General features: G+C 40.7%; 1 protein-coding gene across 1 annotated transcript in view; it reads right to left on the bottom strand.

Moving 5' to 3' along the window:
• The window catches only part of LOC147703292 (uncharacterized), a 195,301-nt gene that overhangs the window by 55,187 nt on the left and 113,081 nt on the right, over window positions 1–27,033 (bottom strand). Inside the window, exons 8-10 of the mRNA XM_086929489.1 lie at window positions 11,514–11,537; window positions 10,605–10,625; window positions 1,186–1,203 (exon numbers count right to left, since the gene is read on the bottom strand). Of these exons, the coding sequence (XP_086785615.1) occupies window positions 1,186–1,203; window positions 10,605–10,625; window positions 11,514–11,537 (63 nt within the window). The remainder of the gene's footprint in view (window positions 1–1,185; window positions 1,204–10,604; window positions 10,626–11,513; window positions 11,538–27,033) is intronic.

Below are 27,033 nucleotides of genomic sequence, written 5' to 3'. Positions count from 1 at the left end.
CTTGATACTGCTTCACAAGACCAATGAACTGCTGCCAATTTCTATTCAATGGTGATGACTTGGTACTCTCAGCTGAGAAATGCCATCAATCTGTGTGCTACAATTGTATTTGATTCTGCAGCTATTATTACAAATTCGGTTTCATTTAAAATATGTGTATTAGAATCAATGCTTTCACAAACTGTAGGTATTGGTCATTTACAAATACTACATACAACACTCTAAACCCCGGGTGAATGGATGTATTGCTACATAAACAACAAATAAATAAAATATTACAATCCGGTAACCAGCGATGTATCCTGCAGGCCTTCTCAATACATTCCTCTGAGCTCTGCTTTCATATGTAAATAAAGAAGTCACAGTTAACCACGACAGAAAAGTCCCAGGAGCCAGAGTACCTAATTACAAGTGCAAGGGATTCAAAGTGGGAGAAGCCGGCAGTTGAGTGGAGAAGGGAAGGACTGAAGGCGATGGTGGTTAGAGTTAAAACTAAATGAAGAGTGGAATAAGGAGCATAGACAGAGGGGTGACAACACAGAAGAAAGGCCATTGGCTCCTGAAATTAGGCAGCAAAGGACTGGGTGTGAGAGGATCAACAGAAAATATAACCAGCAGAGAAAGGAGAAGGAGTGAGAGAACTCGAAAGAGAGACATAAGAAACACATGGTCGACGGGCACTTTTAATGTATTTTTACAGATATGTAGTCAGCAACTGTGTTGCCTTAAATACATATATCAGCAGTGGCTTTCTTTACGTAGGCTCTCGTTATGAATGGAATGTAATTATAGATAGACTGTCATTCCATCTTGGCTAGAAAGGAAATGTCTGGCCAAATAGGGAATTACAATGTATGTGACAAAACCACAATTCCCATGTTGTTCACCTATAAATTTCTTATCTGAAAACAGAGTAAAATAGGTTTTAGGAATGAGGAAACAAAATGCTGTATTCGGAGTGGAAACACCAATTCTTGCGATTTTACAATCTGCCATTGAGGAAAACGCTGCAGATCTGGGAGCAGAAATTCTTAACTTGCAATCCAACCTTTTGTCATATATATAATATAACCTGTTACCTAAAGAGTTTGCCTAACGCGCTCTATATAAAACATTAGGTAGGAAAATTCAACTCTGAATGCAATAAGAACAGACTGTTGCATAAAGGAAGTATAGCTTTCTTACCACAAGATCTTGTAACGCCTAAATTGATTTAGAAGAGCAAAAGAGAATGTATGTGTTGAATTAGTCAGCATATTAACACAACCTCCATGTCAATGTTTACATAAAACAAACAATCGCCGTCAAATGAACAAAACGTTGACACTTTAAATGTTCCAACTTCCTCTGGTGAGGGCCTATTTCTGTTCTTAACTGAATTGTTACTTTATGGCACCTAATCAGCAAATGGTTCCCTTTTGTTGCTAGCAGCTGAACACTTGCCATGCTACCATTGCAGCATAAAAATTGTTTTTTTTTAAATTTCGGGGTACTGGTTTACATATTTGCTTGATGGCACTTGTAGGGCCTCACAATCATTAGCGATTAATATCCCAGGTAACATGTAACACTTTCAGCCTGTCTTTCCTTTTTACCCGAAAGCAATTTCCATGCTGGTTGTTTTCAGATCTTCAGTAAAAGGTTTTGATACTAATTTAAAATTTTCATCACTTATCATCTCAGTCTTTTTCATATCGGTCCTCATTCACTCTATCAGGGTGAATCTTCACTCTGATGACATGCAACCTATTTGCCCTTAAAAGTCAGTTCCTTCTCTTCAAACACAAATAAACTATGTGTTTTAAATGTCAAATTCGACCTATTTGGATATACGAAGGCCACTCCCTTCCCACTTCCCAAATCATAGCATGTTTGCAAATGCATGGCCAGAGGAGCAGGAGCAAACAGAGGGCAGCCAGGGCCTTGGACTGAGATGAGGATGACTGGTTTCAGGATAATGAAGGTTACTAATAAGCACTTGTAGCATAACCACCTTTACTGCTGTCTCTACTGCCTTACACAGCGAAGAAGTCCTAAATACCAAGAGTCTCAGGTATGCATCTGACCCAGAAACGAAACAAGGCATCGTGGTACATGCCAAAGCCACATTCACTAAACCAGAGAGGGAGAGTCATTCATATATCCACCAGCAGGGCTGGAGAAGGCCAAGGCCAAGTTCCCATCTAAACTAAGCAGCACAGTCTTAATGTACCAGCAAGGCTGAGGATGATAGAAACCCCACCGTCATACGGCAACCAATTGATCAAGTGCAAAATAATCGACTTATGATTGAAGTTAAGCTAATATCCCAAGAGTACGCCACCAAGGAACGAACACCCTCTGTCTGAAAAATGCATCAACCAAAAATGGCATGCAGCACCCATGAACTCAGGAAACCACATGCCCAACCATGGGAATCCCATGGGTTCCAGTGAGGAAAAGAGGATAGCAGAGAATCCAGACTCCTCCGACCCAGGCAATTGCAGAGGATCAAGAACCCTCAGCTGGAAAGGAACCAGAACTAATGATCCACAAAAGAAACCTCCAAAATGTTAAAATGTGTCCTCCATTTGAGTGCGACTCTAGGGAAATAGCTAAGATCCCAAGGGACTATAACTCTCACTACTAGATAATGAAGACAGTACTGTAAACATCATCAACAACCACCCCCGAGCACAGTGGGCCATCCGGGCCTAGCTGGTCCAACTTCAGATGATGACTGCAGGTCAATATCTTCTTTGGCCTTTCCTCACACCAACTACTGCCTGAAGCATCTCATGACACCCATCTATCTGGGATAAGGCCTTTCCTGATGCAGATCACTTGTTGATATAGGTTCATGGGTCACCATACATCCAGTGTTCCTTGCCTGCATGACCTCTATCATTCACTTAGCATTTTCTTTTCCATTTAAAATATCATATGTGACACTGAAAATTCGAAACCATTTCAAAGATTGTATGCTTCTGATGGTTTTCTCGGAACAATTTTGGATCATTGTTGCAAATCATTGTTTAAGCTCAAATGCAGGACTTTTGTTCACACTGTTGTTATATGCCAATTCTTAGCCATAGCAGAACTTAATACTGAAACATTTTTCTCAGAAAGGTGAAACCCTGATACACAGCCTCTTTCTCCATCCATCACTGTGACCATATGAGGGGAATCTTGCCATCATTCAATTGTCTGCTATACTCCTTTCCTATGCCATAATGTGTCTCATTGTAACACCAGCGAACCATTTGCACAACTTTTGGCCACACAATTATGCTATACCATACCCAGCTTCTATAAGCATTCAACTTGTAAAAAAGAAGCTTAAAACCTAAGGTCTCTTTGCACATTCAGAGACTTTAATTGAATATGTTGAATATGTAAAAACTACTGGACAGCTATTCCACACAACTGATATCTCTGTCTAAATAGATACACTCCAACATTCTTATCAAACTAAGTCAATCTCATTAATCCCTTGTAGCAAGAAACTTGCCTGTTCATCATGCTCAATACCATCAACTCTGCCCATTAACATCGACAACAGTCGCAAGATCATGATACAAGGCAAGTAATCTATCCTTCTAAAATGTGAGTACAATTTTCTCGATGTGTTTAAAAAAAATAGTTCCCATTTTAATGTACACTCTGCCACTACTTCAATCCCCTCATTTGTTTCCCATTTCACCCCCACTACTGCCTTCCCAGCCACCACATGTTCCAACAGCTTACACCCTCCCCTCTCCGTTCCACTAACCCCTCTGAGACCAAGGGCCATGACTTACCTGCCATTCTGCCATGGGAATGAAGGAAACTACTCCATCCGTATGGTGGAGAGGTCGCCTACATAATTTATAAATGACCGCCAAGCAGGCTATCATTCATATAAGCAATGACAGGAACTGCAGTTATGGTGGTTCATGGCAATGCATATTACTCTGTGCTACAGGACAACAGCACCAAAAGTAATCCATAAAAAAAAATCCTGAAAGGTATCTTCTTTTCGAAAATAAAAAAATGTAGTGCTTTTATCACCATGGGAACCTTCTCCAAAGGCTGGGGAGCATAATAATAATGTTACTGTTCCTCATCATCAGGTTTTACCTGGTGGTAAGAAACAGTAAAAAAATGACTACATGTCCACCATCCAATTTGGGTGGTTGGACATGTAGACATTACTCTAAGGGCCCTCACTCCCCAGAGCCATTGGAGGATTCCAGGGTGCTGACAGAGTAGCCTCCTCCATGGTCATACTGAAGGTCTGCCTGCATTTAAATCAGGTGGATGGACCTTCATATTGGCAGTATGTATACTCCTTCGCTGTTGCGACAGAGTATACATACTGCCAAACCTGAGATTTGCTGAAAAAAATGCTTATAACATTATGACCTAATCTTTGACCTCTCTCCCATTTAACAGCCATCACAGAGACATGGTTCAGAGATGCCTCTATGTCTGACATAAATTACATCCTCTTTCCTAACTATAACATCCTAATGTAGGATGAAGAGTAGAAGGATTTGTGTGGCCCTAAATTCGCCGTAATTTAATCTCTGTAAAGGAGATACCAATCCCTCATTTGAGTTTTCCTACTACCTGCTTTGTAGCTTTGTAGAGTGCTGACTAGTCCACCGTCAACCATTGCAGTGATGTACCATCCTGCTAAAGATTGCCTTGTGTCCTTTCCCTCTGATCTACTTCATCTTGCCTGACATATTCTGCCCTTATCTAACTGTACCAATATACTTGGAGACCTTTAAATCTGGTCTGATAATACATCAAATTCCGACAGGAGATGGATAATTTGGGCTTCTCCCAAAGCTCGATGTCTAATAAACAACCTAGTAGAAAATGATTCAGTCCTACTTTTGTCCACCACCCCAACTGCTACTTTTTGAATGCCTATGAAGCTACCCTGGTCTGACTGTGATGTCATTAGCTTCTGCATTGCTAATGAGTTTAGGTATAAGTTGACCCGGCACATGACTCCTCACATCCTGAACTCATGGAGGATTCTTAACAGCATACAACATGAGTATTTTTCCAATTACTGCTCAATATTCATGATCCTTATTTGGAATCCATGAATGGTCTCCATTGATCTAGGGAAAAAAATGACAATTGCCCTGGACATTGCGGCCCAGGTCTCCACATGTAAAATGTCCTAATGAAATCCAAAAATTCGTTCACAGACAAAATCCTGCATCTGAAATGCCAATGTAGGGCTCTTAAAAGACAATGGAACAAAACAAAACTCCCTATAGAACAGATGGTCTGCAGAGTTCATTCAAGGGGATAGAAGATAGCTTGTATTAGAACTAAAAGGCATAACCTCGATCTTGCATCAATGGCACTAATAATTCACTTAAATATTTATTTGTATTTTCGAGGCGATGGTGACTCACCACGTTCTGTTAAAAATCGAGGTGTCTTCCTTTGAAACTTGTGAAAACGTATTTTCCTATTCCACTAATAATATCTCAGCTCTAAGAGAGAGAGCTCCACCTCAGCTCATTGTCCCTATGACCTCTAATACCCATTGCTCCCACTCTCTCAGACTTTACTCCAGCCTCAAAGACGTAAGTGAGAAATAAACCCAAAACCTTTAAGAAAACCTCCAAGCACTACGACAATTTGTCACTGGGCAAATAATTCACGTTTCCTTCCCTGTGGATCCTTTCCTAAACCCCCCAAACATGATATCATCATTCTCATCCTTAAAAAAGGTTTGCAAATCAAGTGAATTTTACAAACTATAGACTATTTCTGGACCCCCCTTTGTTGTCAATGCATTGAAAACTATGGTCTGCCACTCACCCTAATCCCACCCTGAGAAAGATTACATGTTCATTACCTTCCAATTAGATTTTCAAATCCCAAAAGGATACCTCAACTATGTTAAAAATATTAGGGAAAAGCTTCTGGCTCCTGTATATGTTGGAAACATTAAACACCATTGATCAACTTATCCTTCCCAAACAGCTCTCAACTTTTGCGGCATTACTGGAGCTCCATTTACCAGGTTTACTTCACTCCTCTACCATTACTACCACAAACTCAAGACAAATTAAGCCATAGACAGAGCACAGGATATACAAGTAAACAGCTGAGTATCCACGATCAGCGAAATTGTTTAATATAAAAGATTCAATGTGTGTTTAGTTCAGCAAGCAATCTTCATCACAATTGTTCAGTTGTTCTAACAATGATACAGCTACAGCCGACACGTGTTTTGTCGCCCACTTGCAACTTTTTCAAGGCTGTTGAACAAGATCATACACAATATTTTATATTACTTGCATTCAAAAAACTTAGAAAAGACTCTTAACCCCTTGCATGCTGATGACGGCCCCCGGCTGTCATGCATCACAGTGCTCGTGTGCTGATTATGGCTGAGGGCCGTCATGAACCCGCCCACTCTTCAAACGGCCGCACAGGCTGCAGAATCGCGGCCGCGCCCAAGGGGTAACCCAGACGCCGTGATGCATGTTGTTACGGCACAACACGTCAGGAGATGGAGGCTTCAAAACTTTCACGGTTAATGCAGCACGGGAAATACCTTCCTTACTTAGAGTGAAAATGTGGACCGGATACTAACAACTTTTCATGGTAAGCCTAGGATAATATCTTTTATAGTTCTGGGCATATGGCAGCGTATGGAACTAGCGTGTCTGTATTAATAGGGGCACATCAATGAACTTACAGCCTTTTTGGTTGTTTACTATTTTTTAGCCTGAAAGACTATTACAACAGTTTGGAGACTTGACGTTATTACATTTAACATCGTATTTCTTATCGAAAGATGTCGTGCTACAATTGAACACGCTTGCGAGAGGTGAGCTGCTAACGCTACATAATACGGAAATTCTAGGAGGAATGGGGTGTGTTGCTTGTGTAGTCATCCTGATCCATCGAGGGTAGGGATGTTTGCTTTGTACAAACTCTGGCCTTTTTTCCTAACAGGACTATTTCTCTCAACAGCAATCAGTTATCCTACATTCATATGAAGTATTGAGTAAGTGCACATATTTGAGTCAATAATAACACTTTAATTATGTACCATGCTCAAGTTTGTTTTTCACACTTGTGATTCTATTCAAACAAGTGAGTGACTGGGATTTTTAGAACTTGTTCGAGAGAATATACAGAGCATTAGTACACACGAAGGAAATGATGCTCATTGTTATTAGGGCTACTGCAAATGATATGGAAACAGTGAAGATACTGTACCTAATAAGTATCACGCTAGGACAGAGAAATCTGGGTTTATTAATTTGACTCTCTGGCCAACATCGAATTTTTAAACAACTTAGTGATTATCAGTCAAAAAGTCTTTATTTCGAATTTTCATGAAATACATACTATACAATACAAGCGTCTATACAAATCATCCTTATTATACACAAATAAGTTGATAGTTCTGAGTATGTTAAAACATAAAATATAAATAGATATAAAAAAGTAAAAAAGTTGTTAAAAACGAATTAAATATACAAGTAGCAAAAGACTTTGACAGCTAAACGGATAACAATAAAATCCAAATCAGTCAAAAATCCCTAACCCCTATGGGATGCCTACTTCCGCTGGGTTGTGCACCACAAATTAAGGACTGATTTTACAGATCCGGAGTACCCAGGCCCAACTTTCAAATTTCGCTACACCTATAACCACTGGAGTAGAGGTGTCAGATTTCAAGATTCTACTTGCAACCGGCGCTGATCTGGTTCCTAGTAACCGACAGACAGGTGTTAACCACAAGCGTCTTGGTTGTTGATACTCCGGGCAGACAACAAAGAAGTGATCAACCGTTTCAACCTGATCCAAACAAAATGGACATTTATCACTTCCTGTGTTCTTCCATCTGCTCATTAGCCAGCGTAGTGGTAGAGTACCTACTTTAAGCTGATGGTGCAATTTACGGTCTTGCTGCTTCGTTATAATGTCCCAGTATTCTTCCAAGCATGGGTCATCCTTGGTTATCATCTCTTACATCTTTAAGGGTATATGACGCACATATTTGGTTTTTCACTAATACTAGTCCTTATTTTGACGGATCTTCTTTAGTGATCTGGAAAGCAGAATTTACAAACTTATCCTCCTAGGATAAAGGAGATTTTCTACTTCCAGATTACATCTACTTGTGGAGGTATTCATAAACATTCATTTTACTGGTTTTAGCATGGGGCTTAAGGCTTCTCAGTTAGAACCTTTTCTTTTCATTCCACTTCTAACTACTCAGTGTTTTTAATAGTGTCGTAACAGCCTGTTAGCTGCTATGACATTTTTTCTGATTCACACACATGGGTGATGCTCTATAACATACACAATTTTGTTACTACTTGCATAATTTCACTTGGTATGAGCAGATGGACTTCTAAACTAGCATAATAGAGATAGTACCAAGAAAAGGAAAATATTTTTATTTGTCATATCTCTCCTTTTGAATACAAGTAATATAAAATATTGTGTATGATCTTGTTCAACAGCCTTGAAAAATTCGCAAGTGGGTGACGAAACACGTGTCAGCTGTAGCTGTATCATTGTTAGAACAACTGAACAATTGTGATGAAGATTGCTTGCTGAATTAAAAACACATTGAATCTTTTCATAATAAACAATTTTGTTGATCGTGGATACTCAGCTGTTTACTTGTATATGGTGTGCTCTGTCTATGGCTTAATTTGTCTTTTATATATACGGAATATTTCTACATATATTGTGTGATACGGTGGGTGGCACGGTATTGAGACATTGAGCACGCTTTGAATGTAGTGAGACAATATCTCCTTTCTATGCAAACATAACAGAGGTGCTGGCTATCTAAGTTACCCACTTGCACCATCTTTTTTCTGTACTACCACAAACTCACACTGGATACTTTAATGTCCAGATGAATCAGCATTAAATGTGGTGTCACTCAAGGCTCAGGCTTATTTCCAACATTTTTAATATCTACATGTACCATCTGAATAAGATTCTCACCCCCATGATATTGGCTACCATATGTATGTGGATGACACACAGCTTCTTCACAAGCGTGATGGCAACTTTAGTAGCCAATCCACAACATTATATTGCCCCTCCCATGTTCATCACTGATGATGGAAACTTTTTTTAAATGGGGAAAAAACTGAGATTCTTCTCTTGTAGATGGTTAGCCCTCAACAGTTGCTCTTCACTTGATCTGATTCTCCCCTTCTCAAGCTGTGTCAAAAACACCTATCTATGGAGTCTTGTTTAACAGTGAGCTCTATATTATGCAACAGAAAAACACTGTCTCTAAATATTCCATGTATTATTTATGTTTGCTGCTTGATGCCCTTCCTGCCCTCTTCATCCTCTAAACGTTAGTATTAAGCTTGCTGTTGTGATGTCCCACCTTGACAATCACAATAGATTGTGTATTGGTCTGCTGAAAAAATCAGTCATCAAACTCCAAATGCTCAAAACAAAGCTGTCCAAATACTGTTTGTCCTAAATTGCCGTGACCATATTAGGACCATTCTCAAAGCCCTCCACTAGCTCCCTGTAAAGGCCAGAACAAATTTAAAAGCACAATGCCTTTTCACAAAGCTATACACAGCAGGTCCTCTGACTACTTGTCCAAGCTATTCTTCTGCATAATTCGACTGCAAGTCTACAATCGACGAACCAGAAATTAGTGTTAACTTACTAATTTTGCCATCAAACATTTTGCAGATGAGCATCTCATTGGAACTCACTCCCATTATATAGAAGACTGAGCAAATGATTCTCTGAAATTCAGGGTGCTCTGAACACCACTTTTATACCTCGCTTCCACACAGATGCCTCCAGACAAACAAAGACTTGGATTTGTTATTGAGATGCCTAAAACCAGCCGCTCCATCATGCCTTGCCCCCTACAGAACCGTAAACGTAAGAAACCTTACAGCAAATGTGTGCTTAACATATTTATTTAAAACTGAATAAGATAGTCATGTACAACACAACAAACTTTGCACCACAGGAATGACCAATGTATGCACAATTGCTGTCCCTCCACTAGACTTTGATCTGTTGGCGGCAGTCAACAGCTGTTGCTTGTCCCATATCTACCAGTTTGCCAGTGTCCAAGGACCAGCACTGGAAGATAGTCTTCCTGACAGGGGCCTCTTACATTCTGCTCAAAGTATCACAAAGTACAGAATCAATTCTTGATGCAGGGCAGTGAGAGTCAAACATTAAAATATCAACAGAGAGAAAAAGACAAATCCCCCACATCTCAATGGTTTGTTCAAATCAAGTTATTTACCTGGCCTTAATGAAGAAGTCATGTTTCAATTCACTGTGATCATTTTGTTTGACTAATTTCCATTGCAAACTAAGCATGTCCATATCTAAATAATTCGGCTCATTGTAGTTTCATACTTTTCACCAACAGGTTTAAAAGTAAAATCATTGATATTTTGTTGCAGGCATATTGCAATCTAAACACACATCACATTATTATTATTATTATTATTATTATTATTAAATGGGTTTTGTTAAGCGCAGACTACCCGGAGCCATTCAAAGATCTTACTTAGGAAATGTTTGATAGCACAATAAAAGTATAGAAATTCTTTATGGAGACAGTACAGCTCTCTTACCGGATCAGCCAGAATTTTATCCTATTGAAATTTAGGAGAGAAAAGAAAATATCCATTTGTCATTAGTCAGTGTTCTGATGCGCACTCCATGTGAAACTTTGAATAAAATAGCAACAAACACTTGTCTAGAGATGGACCTAAAACGCAACTCCCTATGGTCTGACTAGCACACCATTGTTTCTTAAGATTTGAAAAAAATGATCTATGCGATGTACACAATCAAAATACATCCACCATGATGTAATATATTTATAACATCTGATGAATAGACACAGGAGCCACCAAAGGTGGCATCAGTCACTGACTCCTCTAAGATTGTTACTGGGAGTTCACTGCTGTGTGGAGGGTATAGGTGCTGCATCATGGCAGCCACTACCAATTGCAAAAAGCTCAGTAAAGGTGGCCAGGGTTAATTAAAAATGTATTCCAGCTACCCTGAATTTCTTTACTCAGTCCACCTTGACTGATGGTGGGGTTTGCATGGAGGCATACCATATGCATATCGGGCCCTGCCCACTTCCACCTTCAGATCATTTTATTAATGGTATTTTTGTGAAACTAACCTCACAGAGCACCTGCTGACTGTGGATGGTGGATGACTGCTAGAGGTATTGTTTCAGCAGAGACAAATGATATCAACATGTGAATAGGGTTAGCATGCTGAAATGATTTTTATTGACTTTGAACTGTGAACAATGTTAAGTATTTGTGTAATAATACTATTTGCTAATGCACATTACTCAAAATGTCCTGTCCCTTCCAAACCATTCTGTTTATGACTGGAGTCTCTATCAGTCATGATTTTGAAATTCCTAACACACTTGACACACAGGCAGTTCCGGGGGTGAAAAGGTTCAAACTCCAAGAGAATATGACAGGAACTACATGTACGAATAATATTTTTCTTACCAACAGCAAGTCATCTAGGATGTTCTGAGAAAAGATTCAGAAGAACAGAATAGAATGCATTAATTGGACAAAGCATTTATAAAAAAAAAACATCATCATTAACACATAAATACATTAATAACCATATTGCAAGATGTTTAAAGCTGCTACTGCCCCATAAGCAAACTGTTCACTATTCAGTGACCTGGGATCTGCTCCTAGCCATCTACATACCTTGGAATTTCATTTTCGAAAGCTTCAGCATGCAGGGACCTCTCAAAGTCAGCCAAAATGTTGTCATCATTGGCTAGTTTCTTATTTGTATGGATCAACTGAGTATTTCAATGGTTCATTCTCAGATATCCCTACACACCTTTTAACCGGAGTTGTCTGTGGTGGTAGGGAATTTCATCCTCAGCTGAGTAGGTATAACCTATGTATTGACTGTAGGTTGTTCAAGCTTGAAAGGATCTGATGCCCACTGTGTTAGCCTACTCTATAATTTCTTACAGAACATGGCACAAAACATCTTTAAAAAACTGTAGACATACTGTCACTCAGAAACTACTTCAAAATGGTCTCACACTAGATGGTGGGGACGATACCTTTGCGTTAGAGGCACACAAAGCATATAGAACTGAGGTATTTTACTCCTGAGTTAAATTCACAGCCTCAGATAATGCAAAGTGGTTATATCACAAATATGAAGTAGGTGAAACACCAGAAATTTACACTCCATATGAGGCCACAGAACTCCCTCTCACTTACCAAAAACATGCTAATTGGTTTAAAGGTGCCCTCCCCAGACTACAGAAAACTTGAGAGCAGGCCCATTCAGCAATGAGCGGGAGACATGGCCAGGCTTGGCTGGATACACACCATATTCAGGTATCAATAATTTGACCGCAGCCCAACTGCAGGGATTATACAATACTTTAGTAATAATATGCAGATGCCTTACACATTGTGTAATGAAAACATTAACAGTTACCCCTCTGCTGGCAGTTCAAGCTGCACTACCACAATTGGTTACACTAGCCATTAGCCCACAAACATTGAATGCAGGTATGGGAAAAGTTCCCACCAAGAGGAAAGAAATTCCGTTTTGTATTGCACAAAAAACAAATCAGCTTGAAGCAGTATTTCCCCTTATGGGCCTGCAGGAAAAACACAGAATACTAACCATTTGTTCGCCAATGGGGATGAATCCCCCAGTAGAAGAATGTGCTACTTGGGGTATGGTCTTTGTTGCAGTATATACCAGAATACATAGTACCCCTTCACTGGCAGTTCCACCTGACGTATTGAAACAGGTCCAGAATGAGCATGGACAGCACCTGCCCTAGACTTATGAATTAAACTCACGGGTGATTTTTCTGCAGTGTGTGCCATAATGTTGACTAACATTAAAGGGGAAGCAGCAGCATTAGCTATACACCGACCTTTAAGGGATTTTCCTCCTGCAGAGGAGAGCAGGAGCGCAAATTACCTAAAACTTTCGAAGAAACCTATGCCACGCTGGCTAGGGATAATCTGGGGACCAGAGCTGGGAAACCACGGCTGAAGAGTAATGCTGAAAAGGATAACTCTAAGCAAGCACCCGACTCTCCAACGAAGAGGAAGTGGGCCAATAAAATACAAAATAATCATATAACAATATCACAGAGTGGGTCTCCTACACAGGAATCTACAGAGAAATGTTACAACTTGCAGAACCGTGATAATGTAAACCACTTGACAGGTATCAGCATACTGATACATGTCCCTCTCGTTCCTTCCAGTATTCATCTGATAAATGTTCCAAGAGAGGAAAACGGACAGAGCACAGATCAGAAAAGCAAGTGAAACAAAAGAAGGACTTACAACGCTCCTGTGACTACATAATTAAGCAAGAAGAAAAGCCTAAAACATCTAAACCTCAAATTAAAAAGAGGAAGGTAGCCAGACTTAAGATCAGAAATGCCCTGGATTTTAAAGACTTTGCTTCTGAATGGGGAATTTCCATTGACAATGCTGTACAGCGCAGCAGAAGTCACAATAGTTCACCAGAACCTGATGGATTGTCTGGTGGAAGTAGTACTGAGTAAGTGTATCACAGTGGAAACACAAGATACTAGGTTAAGCATTCCACATTGTTAATATGAAATCCAACTACGGTTGGAGCGGGACATACCCAGGTTCAGTAATGTCCTCTTCTGGGAGGAGCTCACACAAGGATGCAATATTCTTTTGTCGAAAAAGATTGGCCAACTCATTTCGTAATCAATTGCCCAAAGGGGAAAACAGTGATTTTACTAGCCTTTTCCAACCTCGATCCAGAATCGATTTAACACTTGTATGCCAAGGAGTGGGCTTTAGTGCTAGCTTCTCCGTTATGCCCGCAACCATATGGGGTGGGATGATGGTTCACCTTATCATGACATACCATTGAGGACAACCTCATAAACCCAAAGACAATATCTAAGCTAAACAACAAGTTAGGGAATTCCTAGAACAACTAGAATACCAAGGTATAATAGAAGGGTGCACCTCTTCAATGAATAATACTGTTCCCAGAAATGAAACCAAATCAATCATATCATATGATGTTTGATTACAGACACTTAAACTCAGCTACTTGCATATTTGTAGTACAATACAAACACAGTGCAGCACTAGTGAATGACATTGTGTAGAATAAACACAAAACAAAACTAGATATCTCAAATGTTTTTTTCTGCCAAAAATATAGCACTTGGTAGCACGTATTTGACAGCCTTCATTGCATTAAGTTCTGAGAAACAAAACTAACATATAGCTCAGGAGTCTAAAAGTAGCCCTGGGCTGTTTTCAGCCAGAGTCACAGAATTACTTGAAAATGTTGATGACCAGCCATTGTGATATGTTGATGGTATATATTTAACAGACAATGACCTTATAGAACACTTGACCACAGCAAACCACAAAATCCTGGGGTTTCCTCACGTGGGCTACAGATTCAATAAAAAAAAATTGAGAATTGCCCACCTCAGGGTCCTATTTTTAGGATGCAAGTTGCCAAGTAAGGGCAAAAGCCTAGTTTGGCAGAACATACATTCCAATTTATACAGAATGAGTAAAAAAAATTGACAACTTATTATGCCCAGAATTTTCAAGCAGACATTGAACACTAGAACACATGGAAACTTTATGTTTCGTTCAAGCTGATATGATAGCTTTCAGAACACCTGCACACATGTGTAAACACAACAAATCTATTTATCCGGGTAATCACGGGTACATTAGGGTACATATATGTTGCATTCAAATAAGGTGACACAGTAATGATAGCATGTAATTCAGATTTATATACAAATGCTGAAATGTGTTTTGTATTTACTGAACAAATAATGACAACAGTACAGACTGCTGCAGTGAGAGAGTGTGCCCTATCTCAAGGGAAACAAATTAGTGTCATGAGCCCGGTACCGACCTTAGAGGTGGTTAGCAGAGCAAGCATTCCCAACTCTTATAGTGTGTGATTTGTGTTAATGTGTGCAGTCATATAATGAGTACCTTCATCATTGGAGCCAGAATGGATTCAGAGATTCAAAAGGTTGCTAAGGGAAGCACAAGGTGCTTTGGGAATAGGTGGCAAAGCTGAAAGAATGCTTGCCATGGGCTCAAGTCATTCATACATTGAGTTGTTTTACAGGATTTAAAAGACTTCCAGGATGAACAAAACAACGTCCAAGTAAAAGGCACCACCACCGGAGAGTAAAGGTAGTTCCGGCAAGATCTGGCTGGACCTCAAAAGTCAGGGATATGGTCCGAGAAAAGACTGTGAACAAGAAAAAATGTAGGCCATCTTACAAAGTGCCTGTCCTGGCTGGCCTCAATGTGATGCAACGATCTGGGACGATGTGTGGGTTCCTGCAGTGACACTGCATGCCTTGCGTCGGAATCGCTGCGGTGATCTCGGACTTTAGAGATCGGTGCACTCGATGCAGCGTGCAGCGATTTCTTGGACTACGGGCAAGCGCTGCGAATATTTCTCTGGCAATGTGCCAGAAACAGATGTGGATATGTCATGCTTCTCGAAGTTGTGTTACTTTTTCCAGCTCCCAGTGGCAAAAAGCCTCCAGAGGTCAAATACAACAGCTGGCATCTCTTAGCAGGTGAGAAATCCCAGCCAGGTAGTTCAGGGGAGCTGGTGGTGAAATGTTTGTGTCCCTGAGACTTCGTAACTGGGCCGCTACCTTGCGCAAGATTTTGATTGTGTCGCATTTTGTTTTTACTTATGTTTTAAAAACCACGTGGCTGCATTGAGATCTGTTTTAAAATTGTAATTTGAATTAGTGAAGTGAACTGTACCTCGAATCGGAGAACGGTCATGGACATAGCCGGCGCTGACTCCCTAACGAGCCATGGGGTTCCTGCCAGCCAATCACTAAGGGCGGGGCGGAGAACTAGGTGGGGAATCAGTATTTGAAGGCGTCTTAGCGCGGGAGCGGGCACTTTGGTAACTGGGCCACTACCTTGCGCAAGAATTTGCTCGTGTCACATTTTGTTTTTACTTATGTTTTAAAAACCACTATGCTGCATTGAGATCTGTTTCAAAATTGTAATTTGAATTAGTGAAGTGAACTGTACCTCCTATCGGAGAACGGTCACGGACATAGCCGGCGCTGACTCCCTAACGGGCCATGGGGTTCCTGCCAGCCAATCACTAAGGGCAGGGCGGAGAACTAGGCGGGGAATCAGTATTTGAAGGCATCTTAGCGCGGGAGCGGGCACTTTGGTAACTGGGACGCTACCTTGTGCAAGAATTTGCTCGAGTCGCATTTTGTTTTTACTTATGTTTTAAAAACCTCTATGCTGCATTGAGATCTGTTTTAAAATTGTCATTTGAATTAGTGAAGTGAACTGTACCTCGAATCGGAGAACGGTCACGGACATAGCCGGCGCTGACTCTCTAACGAGCCATGGGGTTCCTGCCAGCCAATCACTAAGGGCGGGGGCGGAGAACTAGGCGGAGAATCAGTATTTGAAGGCATCTTAGCACGGGAGCGGGCACTTTGATAACTGGGCTGCGACCTTGCGCAATAATTTGCTTGTGTCGCATTTTGTTTTTACTTATGTTTTAAAAACCACTATGCTGCATTGAGATCGGTTTTTAAATTGTAATTTGAATTAGTGAAGTGAACTGTACCTTGAATCATAGAACGGTCACGGACATAGCCGGCGCTCACTCCCTAACGAGCCACGGGGTTCCTGCCAGTCAATCACTAAGGGCGGGGGCGGAGAACTAGGCTGGGAATCAGTATTTTAATCCTTAATGGCGCGGAAGCGCGCAGCGGGAGCGCCAGAGGTGCGCCGAAGGCTCACCAAAGGCGAGCCTATCTGCGCCGGTCCGCGCTAGTACGGGGTTAGGGGCGAGTCACTCTGCCCAACGTCTCATTTACTCCTCAGAAGACCTTTGCAGTTTGCAGCGGGCGCTGTCCCCATTAGAGCCTGCCATTAAAAACTGCCTCGACAAAAATAGAATTTATCAACGACGCGTCAGCTTCCCAGAAATATCGGTCAGTCGGGAACAGAAAGGCAACTCCACCTCTTCCAGGCAGGTAGCGCTCCTGCTGTATTATTTAAATACACGCTCTTTAGTCAAACATCAGTTAGAAATATTCACATTATTGACTACTGATCAACCAGATATCCTGTTTGTCACCGAAACTTGGCTGACCCCTGACTCCACACCTGATATTCTGGTGGCACTTCCCACCGATTACTGTATTCTCCACATGGATCGTCCCCCTGGTAAATCAGGTGGGGAAGTGGCTGCAATTGTCCACTGCAACCATGACAATTTTGTCTTTTAATCTTGTGGCTGTGGACAATTTAGTCATCAAATTGGAATCTGATTCTACCTCACTGATTTGTGTTGTAATCTATAGGCCCCCTCAGCATATGCCTCTAGTTCCTCTCTTATTGAGTGAGCAAATAGCAAACATAGCAACCAACTATTCTAACATCATTATCATTGGTGATTTTAATTATTGGTTTAGTGATACACTTGGTGGTCTCCATTCACAGGAATTTACGGACTTATTAACCAACCTTAACTTAACTCAGCACCTATCGTTGCCAACACACAATAAGGGTCATATATTGGACCAAATCTGGACCACAAACCCTATCATTTCTGCTCTCCTGGTACTCCCATGTCTGTGGTCTGATCATCACCTTATAACATTCCTGATGACTCTACCTCTTAGAACTAAGTATTCTCGGGTCGAGGGGGGCCTAGCAAGATGTTGGGGTACTCTTGATAGATTGGAATTTATGAACTCCCTAGCCAGCTCAACCCCAACGGTCACTCAAGACTTAAACACTTAAGATGCGCAGATCACTTCATGGCTTCAAACTGCCAGCGACAAGTTTGTTCCACTCAAGAAAATTAGGTGTAATCGCTGGGCTGATGCTCATAAATGGTTCTCTAGTGAACTAAGGGAACAGAAATTGTCACTCCGTCAAAAGGAGAGAAAATGGAGATTAAACTACGCCCCTGAAGATAAGCTCCTCTACAAAGAGGCGCCAAAAAGCTATAATAAAGCTATTAAGGCAGCAAAGGTAGATTATTTCTCCACCAGGATCTTGAACTCCAGCAATAAATCGAGAGAGATTTTCTCGATTGTGAATGAACTATCAAACGCTGATAGAGTTTTGCTCAAGCCCGCTCCCACTCAGGAGCTCTGTGACGATCTGAATATTTTTTTCTTTGATAAAATAGCCACAATTAAAGCTAGTATTTCATGCTCTTCCTAATTTGTACCCCCATTGGACACACCTATGAACATCCCACTGCTGGAACAGTTTCCCACAATTAGTCCTCAGGCGCTCCCCCTCCTACTGTCCAAAGAAGAAAAATTGGGCTCTCCGAGGGACTGATGTCCACCTTACATTTTGAGAGAATTTTTTTCAACCTTTCCACAACCTTTCCAACCTTTCCCTGTCTCTCTTGAATGCCTCACTGTTACAGGGCTGTGTCCCTAAATCATTTAAAGATGCAGTAGTGGTTCCTTTGGTAAAAAAACCTGGAGCAGATCCATCTAACTCCTCCATTTATCGTCCACTATCTTTACTCCCCTACTTGGCCAAAATACTGCACGCACATGTGCCTAAGTGTATGTCAGACTTCATGGAACAGTCTGGATATCTGGACCCCCAACAAGCGGGTTTGCGCCCTGGCCACTCCACGGAGTCAGTCATACTGGCAGTATTGGACGATCTACACAGGAAGGCAGACTCCGGAACCCCTTAGGCCTTGGTACTCCTGGATTTGTCAGCCGCATTTGACACGGTGGACCATAAGATATTGGTGGACCGTGTCAGACGGACTGGGATCCAGGGCCATGCCTAGAGTGGATTATGTCCTTTCTGGAGGGCCGCACACAAGCAGTACGCCTGGCTAATTTCACAGCGCTTAGGCTGAACATCACTTGTAGGGTCCCTCAGGGTTCCTCCCTGTCCCCTCATCTATTCAATCTGTGCCTCCTCCCTCTGATCAAGTCCTTAAAAAATAGGAATGTGACTACATTCAACTACGCGGATGACTTACAACTCTCATTTACTATAGACAATTCTCCTAATTCTATCACCAATTTTCAGGAAACCATGTTACACATCCACTACTGGATGGACAACCATCATCTGAAGCTTAATCCTAGGAAGAATGAGGTGCTACTGATAGGGGGCAGCCATGTCTTCTGGGGCCCTCACTACTGGCAAGCAGAGCTTGGGCTTTCCCCTAAGCCATCTACCTCTGTGAAAAGTCTGGGGGTAACCATAGACAAAGATTTATCCCTGAAAACCCAAATAGGGACAGTGGTTTCAACATGTTTCTTTCAATTACGAAAGATTTATAAGATCCATCACCTGCTTACTCACGCAGTATTGATACAGGTGGTGATAGGGCTGGTATTGTCTCATTTAGACTATGCTAACTCAATTTACCTAGGGCTCCCATCCTGTCTGACTAAGCGGCTTCAGCTGGTGCAGAACCAGGCTACTAGATTGATCCATCAGCAGCCCAGGTGGCACTCTGCCAGACCTCTTATAAACAAAATTCACTGGCTACCACTGCCTCAACGATCTGCATTTAAGACAGTTTGCTTAATTTTTAAAGCCCTAAATTGTCATAGTCCCATATTTATCAATAATTTGCTAACTAGGTAAACCCCTACTCGGGATCTTTGCTCCAAACATCTACAGTTGCTAGTCACTCTGAAATTCAAGCGGAAACGACATGGTGGATGCCGGTTTGCATATCTGGCCCCACAGCTGTGGAACTCGCTTCCCTTGGAGATTCGATCCTGCACAGAACTACTGCGGTTCAGGAAACTTCTTAAAACTTGGCTATTTAAACAAGCACATGAGTAAGCCCTGCCTCAGTATGCGACCAGTCCAGAATAGCGCCATGAAACCTTGGTCTACGTGCGCTTTACAAATTTGTTATAACATAACATAACTTCAGAACAGGATTCAAGCTCAATTCAAGCCCTTGGAGATCTTCCTCAAGCAGGGACGACAGCAACCAGCAAAGTCCTTTCTCCTTTTCTTGGCAGCAAGTAGCCACTGCAGGCCAACCCCAGACAGCAAACTGTACAGGGGCAGTATTCCTCCTCAGCTTCTCCGGCTCTACTCCTTGGCATAGATCCCTCTTGATTCACAGAAGTGATCTAAAGTTCTGGGGTTTGGGCCCCAATACTTGTACAGTAAAATCCTTTGTTCGCTGGTGGCAGGGAAGCCCTGTGCCCAGTCAAAGCCAGTTCTGTCCTCTCTGGTGCAGCGTCCTTGCAGGAGGTGGAGACAGCATTGTGGAATGCAGAACAGGCACATTCAGGTGAAAGGAAATCTCCTCCTAGTACTCTAAATGCAGCCCTGGTCTATTCAGCCCAGCCCTGACTCATCCAGACTCTCTGGAGCAACTACTCCTCCTCAGCCCCTGTCATTCCAAAGCAAGACATGCAATACACAAACCTAACAGTTGCACACTGGATGGCTAAGCAAGAAAATACCTACTTTCTAAAAGTGGTATTTTCAAACACAGAATGTAAAAATCACCCTCACTAAAAGATGCATTTTAACACTCGGAGTTCAGGCATATCAACAATTATTTCCCTATCTTGTTCCGAGGGGTAGTTTAAAATTGTATAAGCAAACTCCCCATTCTATCCTATGAAACGGATAGCCTTGCAATAGTGAAAAACAAAATTGGCAGTAATTCACTATCAGGGCATGACACACATCAGGGCATGTACTACCTTTCGCATACACTGCACCCTGACCACAGGGGTACCTTGGGTCTACCGTAGGGGTGACTGTCAATTAAGAAAAAGGATGGTTAGGGCCTGGCAAGTGGATGAACTTGCCAAGTTGACATGGCAGTACTAGACTCCACACAAGCGCTGCAACAGCAAGCCTGAGTTACATTTACAGGCTGCTCATGTGGGTGGAGAGCTCCAAGCCAATTAGCACCATTTGATTTAGAGGCCCTGGGCACACACGGTGCACTGTACTAGGGACTGACTTGTAAATCAAATCAGCCAATCATGGAAACACCATCCCATAACAACGATTTACAAATGGAGCACTTACACTTTGGCACTGAACAGCAGTAGCAAAGTGCCCAAAGCATCTAGACCAGCAAAATGAAGTCCAACACACAGCAAAAACACAGGAGGCAAAGGCAAAAATACAGGGGAAACCCATGCCAATGATGCCAGGTCTACTACACAGCATATGCTCTGGAAGGGGTAACCTCCAGGTCTGTATCCTGCAATCAGAAGGACTGTCAATGATACCTAACTCTGTTCTAGAAACAAATGTTGTCCAAACTTTAACAGATAATGTGTCAATTGTCAATCTGTCAAGATATACTTTGTCCAATCAACAGAACTCTGTGTTATGGTTTAAACTTCAGTCCAACATCCATGCCAGACTTTGCACAGATACATGTTGACTTGTTTAATTTTACTACATACCTTAAATTAAAGAAGCTTTTTGATGAGCAGCCAACTTATGTCTTACTTTCAATTGCACACACACTGGAATGTCATAGGCCCATACTATTATTGCTAGATGACACAGGCCGACCACCACCCTCTATGCTTAATCTACTTACTGATTTAGACAACTCCTCCAATCTCAATCTAGACACTTAGTTAAAACCCAAGTCTACTTTTATTCCTAACATACCATCTGACATCCTAATAGACATATTTTACAAGGGAATCACCAGTGAACTATACATACTGGAGGACAAATGTCATAAGGGAAACACATATATAAAAAAACAATCTGAGTATTATCATAAAGGAAGCAGACAAAGGGGAGAACATAGTGGTTATGAAGGACAGTGAATACATGAACGAGATTGATAGACGACTATAAGATGGTTTAGCCTACATTAGATTGACTAACAATCCACTGAAAAACATACCTAAAAAGATTGAATTCAGGTTGGCCCATTGCAAGATCTTTGTCTTATCAGTGCCATAGAATTCAAATTAATGTGTAATCCATCTCCACAGACGCCATTTATTTATATACTGCCAAAGATTCATAAAGCAGGGCACCAGGCAGACCCATGTTGATTTCTGAGTATATAGATTTTCTTTCGCAGCCATAATTGTACAGTTTGCCATCCTTTATACAAGATACAAAGGACCTTCTTAGCAAACTATAGGACATAGAATGGGTGGATAAATTAAAATTTGTAATGTTGGATTTCAATTCCCCATATACGTGTATTCCCTTGGGAAAGGACATACAAGATCTTGCCTCTACTCTTTTGGTTAGAGATACCTCACTATATGAACATACTGAGATGATTCTAGATCTAACCAGACTTTTGCTTGAGAATAAAGTATTTTTTTAAAGCCGCAATTGGTTTTGACAGGCCCAAGGAGTTGCCATGGGTTCCAAAGTTGGTCCTTTATATGCCAACCTTTACATGGGCAATTTTAAAAAAGTAATTTGTGGTCACATCCCCCACCGGAGATTGTAGAACACATAGTATGTTGGAGAAGATATTAAGACAATATTTTTGTCCTCTGGACAGGCAGTTTGACTCAGCTAACTCACTTTTTCAACATCTTAACAAGACCCTTACAACCTGACCTTTACACAGGTTAATCACAGCCAAATAGAATTTCTTGATGTTACCAAAATAGCTTCTAAACCTATTAGGAAACCCACTGCGCGCATTTCTATCAGCTTGAGCACCGTTTCATCCAGAGAGGTTATTCTGACAGCACTTTAGCCAAAGCAAGAAAGAGAATTGTGAAAGCAGAATGCAATTCCCTTCTAAAATTCAAATCTAAAGTCTACAATACTGACCTGATATTGGACCTGATAACTAAATACTGTACACAAAGTCATGATGTGTAAAAAACTTCTTCACAAGAACTGGCATATATTTAAGTCGGATTCTACCCCAAGTAAATACATATCTCCCAAACCTATGGTTACAAATAAAAGGGGTACCACACTGAGAAAAATCTGGTGCCTATGTTACATCATCCCTAGCACCCACAAAGGGATTGGTTTGTAGTTCTTAGCCAAAACAAAGGGTTTCAGTAAATGTATGAGATGCAACGTCTGTCAATATGCAGCGGAAAAACAGACATGTTTTCAATATAATGCAGCAATTAAACTCCATATTCAGCAGTTGATAAACTGCTATAACAAAAATTAATATACTGTATTGTTTGTCAATGCCAAAATATATATGAGGGTAGCACTTACTGACACTTGAATGAATTGCTACAAGAGCATATAAGAAGCATAAAAAATAACAATACAAGTTACCCTTTTGCCACACAGTACAACATGACACATTCAGGATCTGAGCTGATTTGGATTAAATTTCATTGTATAGTGCATGTTGAGTGTGACCCTGGAGGTGGTGATAGGAACATGACCCTAATGAGTGCAGAAACCAAATGAATCACCAAACTTACGGCTGTTGATAGGGGCCTTAATAGCGATAGGGAACTGCATGTATTTCTCATGGATTACATTAACAATATTTCTTAGCTATCAATAGAAAATTACACAGGGTTAGAGATCCTATGAGCAGATATGTGAGGATTCTCATGTCAACAACTCAATGGTCTTATTGCCAGGTATTTATTTGATACACAATGGTAAGGCAACCCAAATTGTTATATGTTGTAATCTTGAACACCTTACTCTTCTGGATAATTTATTATGGCTAGCATTATGGCTTTGCACAGGGTATACTCTTTTTAAATAATATTGTGTGCTTTCAGAATTTAACTGTTAGGGGTACAATACATGACTAACCATGAACCACCATATTGTTAAAAGAGCTCAGTAAAAATATTGTTTTGAATATAAATATTCATTTTGGAGAATTTACTGTCTATGACCGATTTTAATATTTCATATTTATTCATATTGCTCACCCATACAATGTTATGCCCTTTCAGAATTTAACTGTTAACAGCTTAGCAAAAACACAGTGTTGAATATGAATACTAACGTTGGATAGCCTTTTCTATACTTTACTGTCTGTGGCCACAAGGAGTGGCTGGCTCTATTTTTCCACATTTACTCATATTGTCTATCTCTCACATCTGTTGTACATTATAACTAGCATGAATTGCTCACTCTGTGAACCACTCCAATATGGCTGAATCAAGGGCTTTCTGCCTATTACTCGGATCCTATACCTCTTACTTTATCGGGCTTCACAGTATTTTGCTGACTACTATATTTTTCTCCTTTTTTTACCTTTTTCCTTGCCCATTCATTGTGAATGTGACCCCGGTGAATACTCCTATGATTTCAATATACCATTATCTTACAAATTTACATTACACTGTAGATGTTATCTTGTGGTCTTACTTGGCCTGGGGATTCATTTTGTTCTCATTCATTATTCTTTTTTTTTTCAATTTTATTTCTTTCCTTGACTCTCAACACTTTTTTCAAATGCTGCACAGACTCAAGCATTGTAGTCTGCATGCAATTTTCACCTGGCCACGTTAGCAAATCTTATGATTATGTAATTCATTAGGGAGGGGTGTCTCTTTTTTCTTTCTATTTACTGATCACTTAAGTACATCGGCATCACGTTAGCGTCAGCTCCATTCTTCTGGGATGACAAGACTGCACGTGGACATTTCACGTTGAAAGGTAACTCGCCACGGCAATTTCATTATGCTCTTGCAAGTAATGCCCTCTATTTGTCGTGCCATGACAGTCTCTCATAGGGCTTATTATAATTATACATATCAAGTGGCCTTACATTGCTTATAGATGGTTTAAATGTATGTACTGTACTTGTTGGTTCATGCACAAGCCATTTTATGGACAAGGCGCTCACCTTTGACTTTAAGGATTTTAATTCCCACCACCTTGCAAAACGTATTTAGCACACAAAGGGGTTCTACATTGTTTTTCTCTTAAGGGTGTATTTGTTTTGACATTTTGCCACATTTATTTACAGTACTCTGTTTTATTACAAGCTTTGACAGCCAACCTAGAAGGGTAAAGGATTGCTTATTGCTCATGGAGACTGGTGCAGGAGTATCTCTATTCGACTCGAGTGGGCACTTGCCACACATAATTTTGAGACTCTGGCACTTTATTGCTACTTATAACACCATTTGTACAATAGTGAAATTCACCTTACTGTACACATTTTGAGGAGATAATTACATGTTTTTATCTCACAGGCAAAAGCTTATCAAAGACTCTGCCTGATCTTGTTAACTGCTACTCAGGGTTTGACATGCTCATACTCCTTTTGGTTAGATAGGTAAGACCTACACCATTTTGTGATCCAGATTTTAATATACATTATATTCTCTATACCTGCTGTCAGGATTATTATTGTGGGTGCCACCCAATTTATTATCAAGTACTTGTCTTTTATCCACTGCTGTCACATATTGAGTCACATATGAATTCTGGACCATCTACAGACATTCATGGTCCACAGGTGAGATTTGTCAGACTAATAATGTGGTGACACCACGTACATGCTCTTGTACTTACATTATTTTCTCTCCCACCCCCCTTTTGTCTTTTTACATAATCATGGTTTTTGGAATCCCAGTTGTTTTCACTGTACTTCCCCTGACACGTTTTGATGGAGACCTACATTTGCGTCTTTGGACCACAGGCCAGTACTGTGATATATGAAGAATTACCTCCCCAACCTAGCTTACCACACTCTGTAGAGGGACATTAGTCTTATGTTTCTCTTACCTCCATCAATAGGTTACTTAAGGCTCTTGATTAGTAGAAGACTACGTTTACAACAGAGGTTTTCTTCACAACATTGGATGCAGGAATTGATCCATTGGTATCTGATGGCTAGGATCTTTTCCTTGCACGATTCTTGTAAGGTTTGGCAATGTAGCCGACTTAATATGTTAACTTTTGACTAATTTTTCTTGCTGTGAAGTAACCATGCTTATTACACTTTGGGTTCTCTGTGTTAACCAGATATTGGCTCTCCAAATCTTGTAACTTGCAAATTGCTTACCAGGATATTTATACTTGCCTAGGTCAGCACTTCTTTCATCTGAGTCTATCTAGGCATGTTTTACTCTTATGCATGCACTGGGTGGATGTTGGTGTAGGTGGTTACTTTGTCGGACTAGAAGTCTCAAACCTTGGATTTCACATTTTCCACAACTTAGATGATCACTTCAAAGACGCCTCATCTTTATTCATTGTTATCTATAGAAAACTCCTCACTTCTACTTACTTTACACACTTTGGGATTTAACGTTACTCATCACATGCTTTAAAATTCTTACAGAATCTTTTGGGAGCACGGGTGCAGGAGCCCCTTCCTTTCTAGGGCATGCAAGTACAGATGAAACTTGTATTCTTGAAAAATGTATGTAAAGATACACTTAGGTGATCAGATGTTTATACTCATTTACAGCCTTGAAGAAGTCACTTTGTGACAAAACATGTGTTGATTGTTTTCTCCTGTTTTCAACAAGTTTATACCGATGATCACAGTTACCTGGCTTCTGTCTGCAATAAATTACAGATTTGAAATTCTATAAGAATCCTTACTTTATGGACTGACTTTGTATAAACTCCCATTGAGTGCTTTACTATCTTTGTTTAAACAACAAAAACATGGTAGTATTTAATTTAGATGCTGGGGCCTTGACGTTTGGGCGTTAATGGCAACCTTGTGTTCTCCACTTATATTACATATGTTTTGGATGAGTTCTAAAATGTATGTAGATAAAGTTCAAGTTCAAGTTCAGTAATTTTTATAGCACACTACTCACCCAGAGGGTTTCAAGGCGCTTGAGTGAGAGTGGGTGCATCATTTATCGAATAGCCAGGTTTTCAGCTGCTTTCTGAAGGAGAGGTGGTTCTGTGTGAGGCGGAGGTGAGCGGGGAGAGAATTACAGTTTTTGGCCGCTAAATAGGAGAAAGATCTTCCTCCCATGGTGGAGCTATTGATGCGCGGGATTGTGGCGAGGGCTTGATTGGATGAACATAGTTGGCGGGTGGGTGT

This window comes from Lissotriton vulgaris, chromosome 7, assembly GCF_964263255.1.
Source record: "Lissotriton vulgaris chromosome 7, aLisVul1.2, whole genome shotgun sequence".
Classification (NCBI taxonomy): Eukaryota; Metazoa; Chordata; class Amphibia; order Caudata; family Salamandridae; genus Lissotriton; species Lissotriton vulgaris.
Note: the sequence above shows the minus strand (reverse complement) of the source record. Positions and strands in the feature narration are given on the sequence as shown.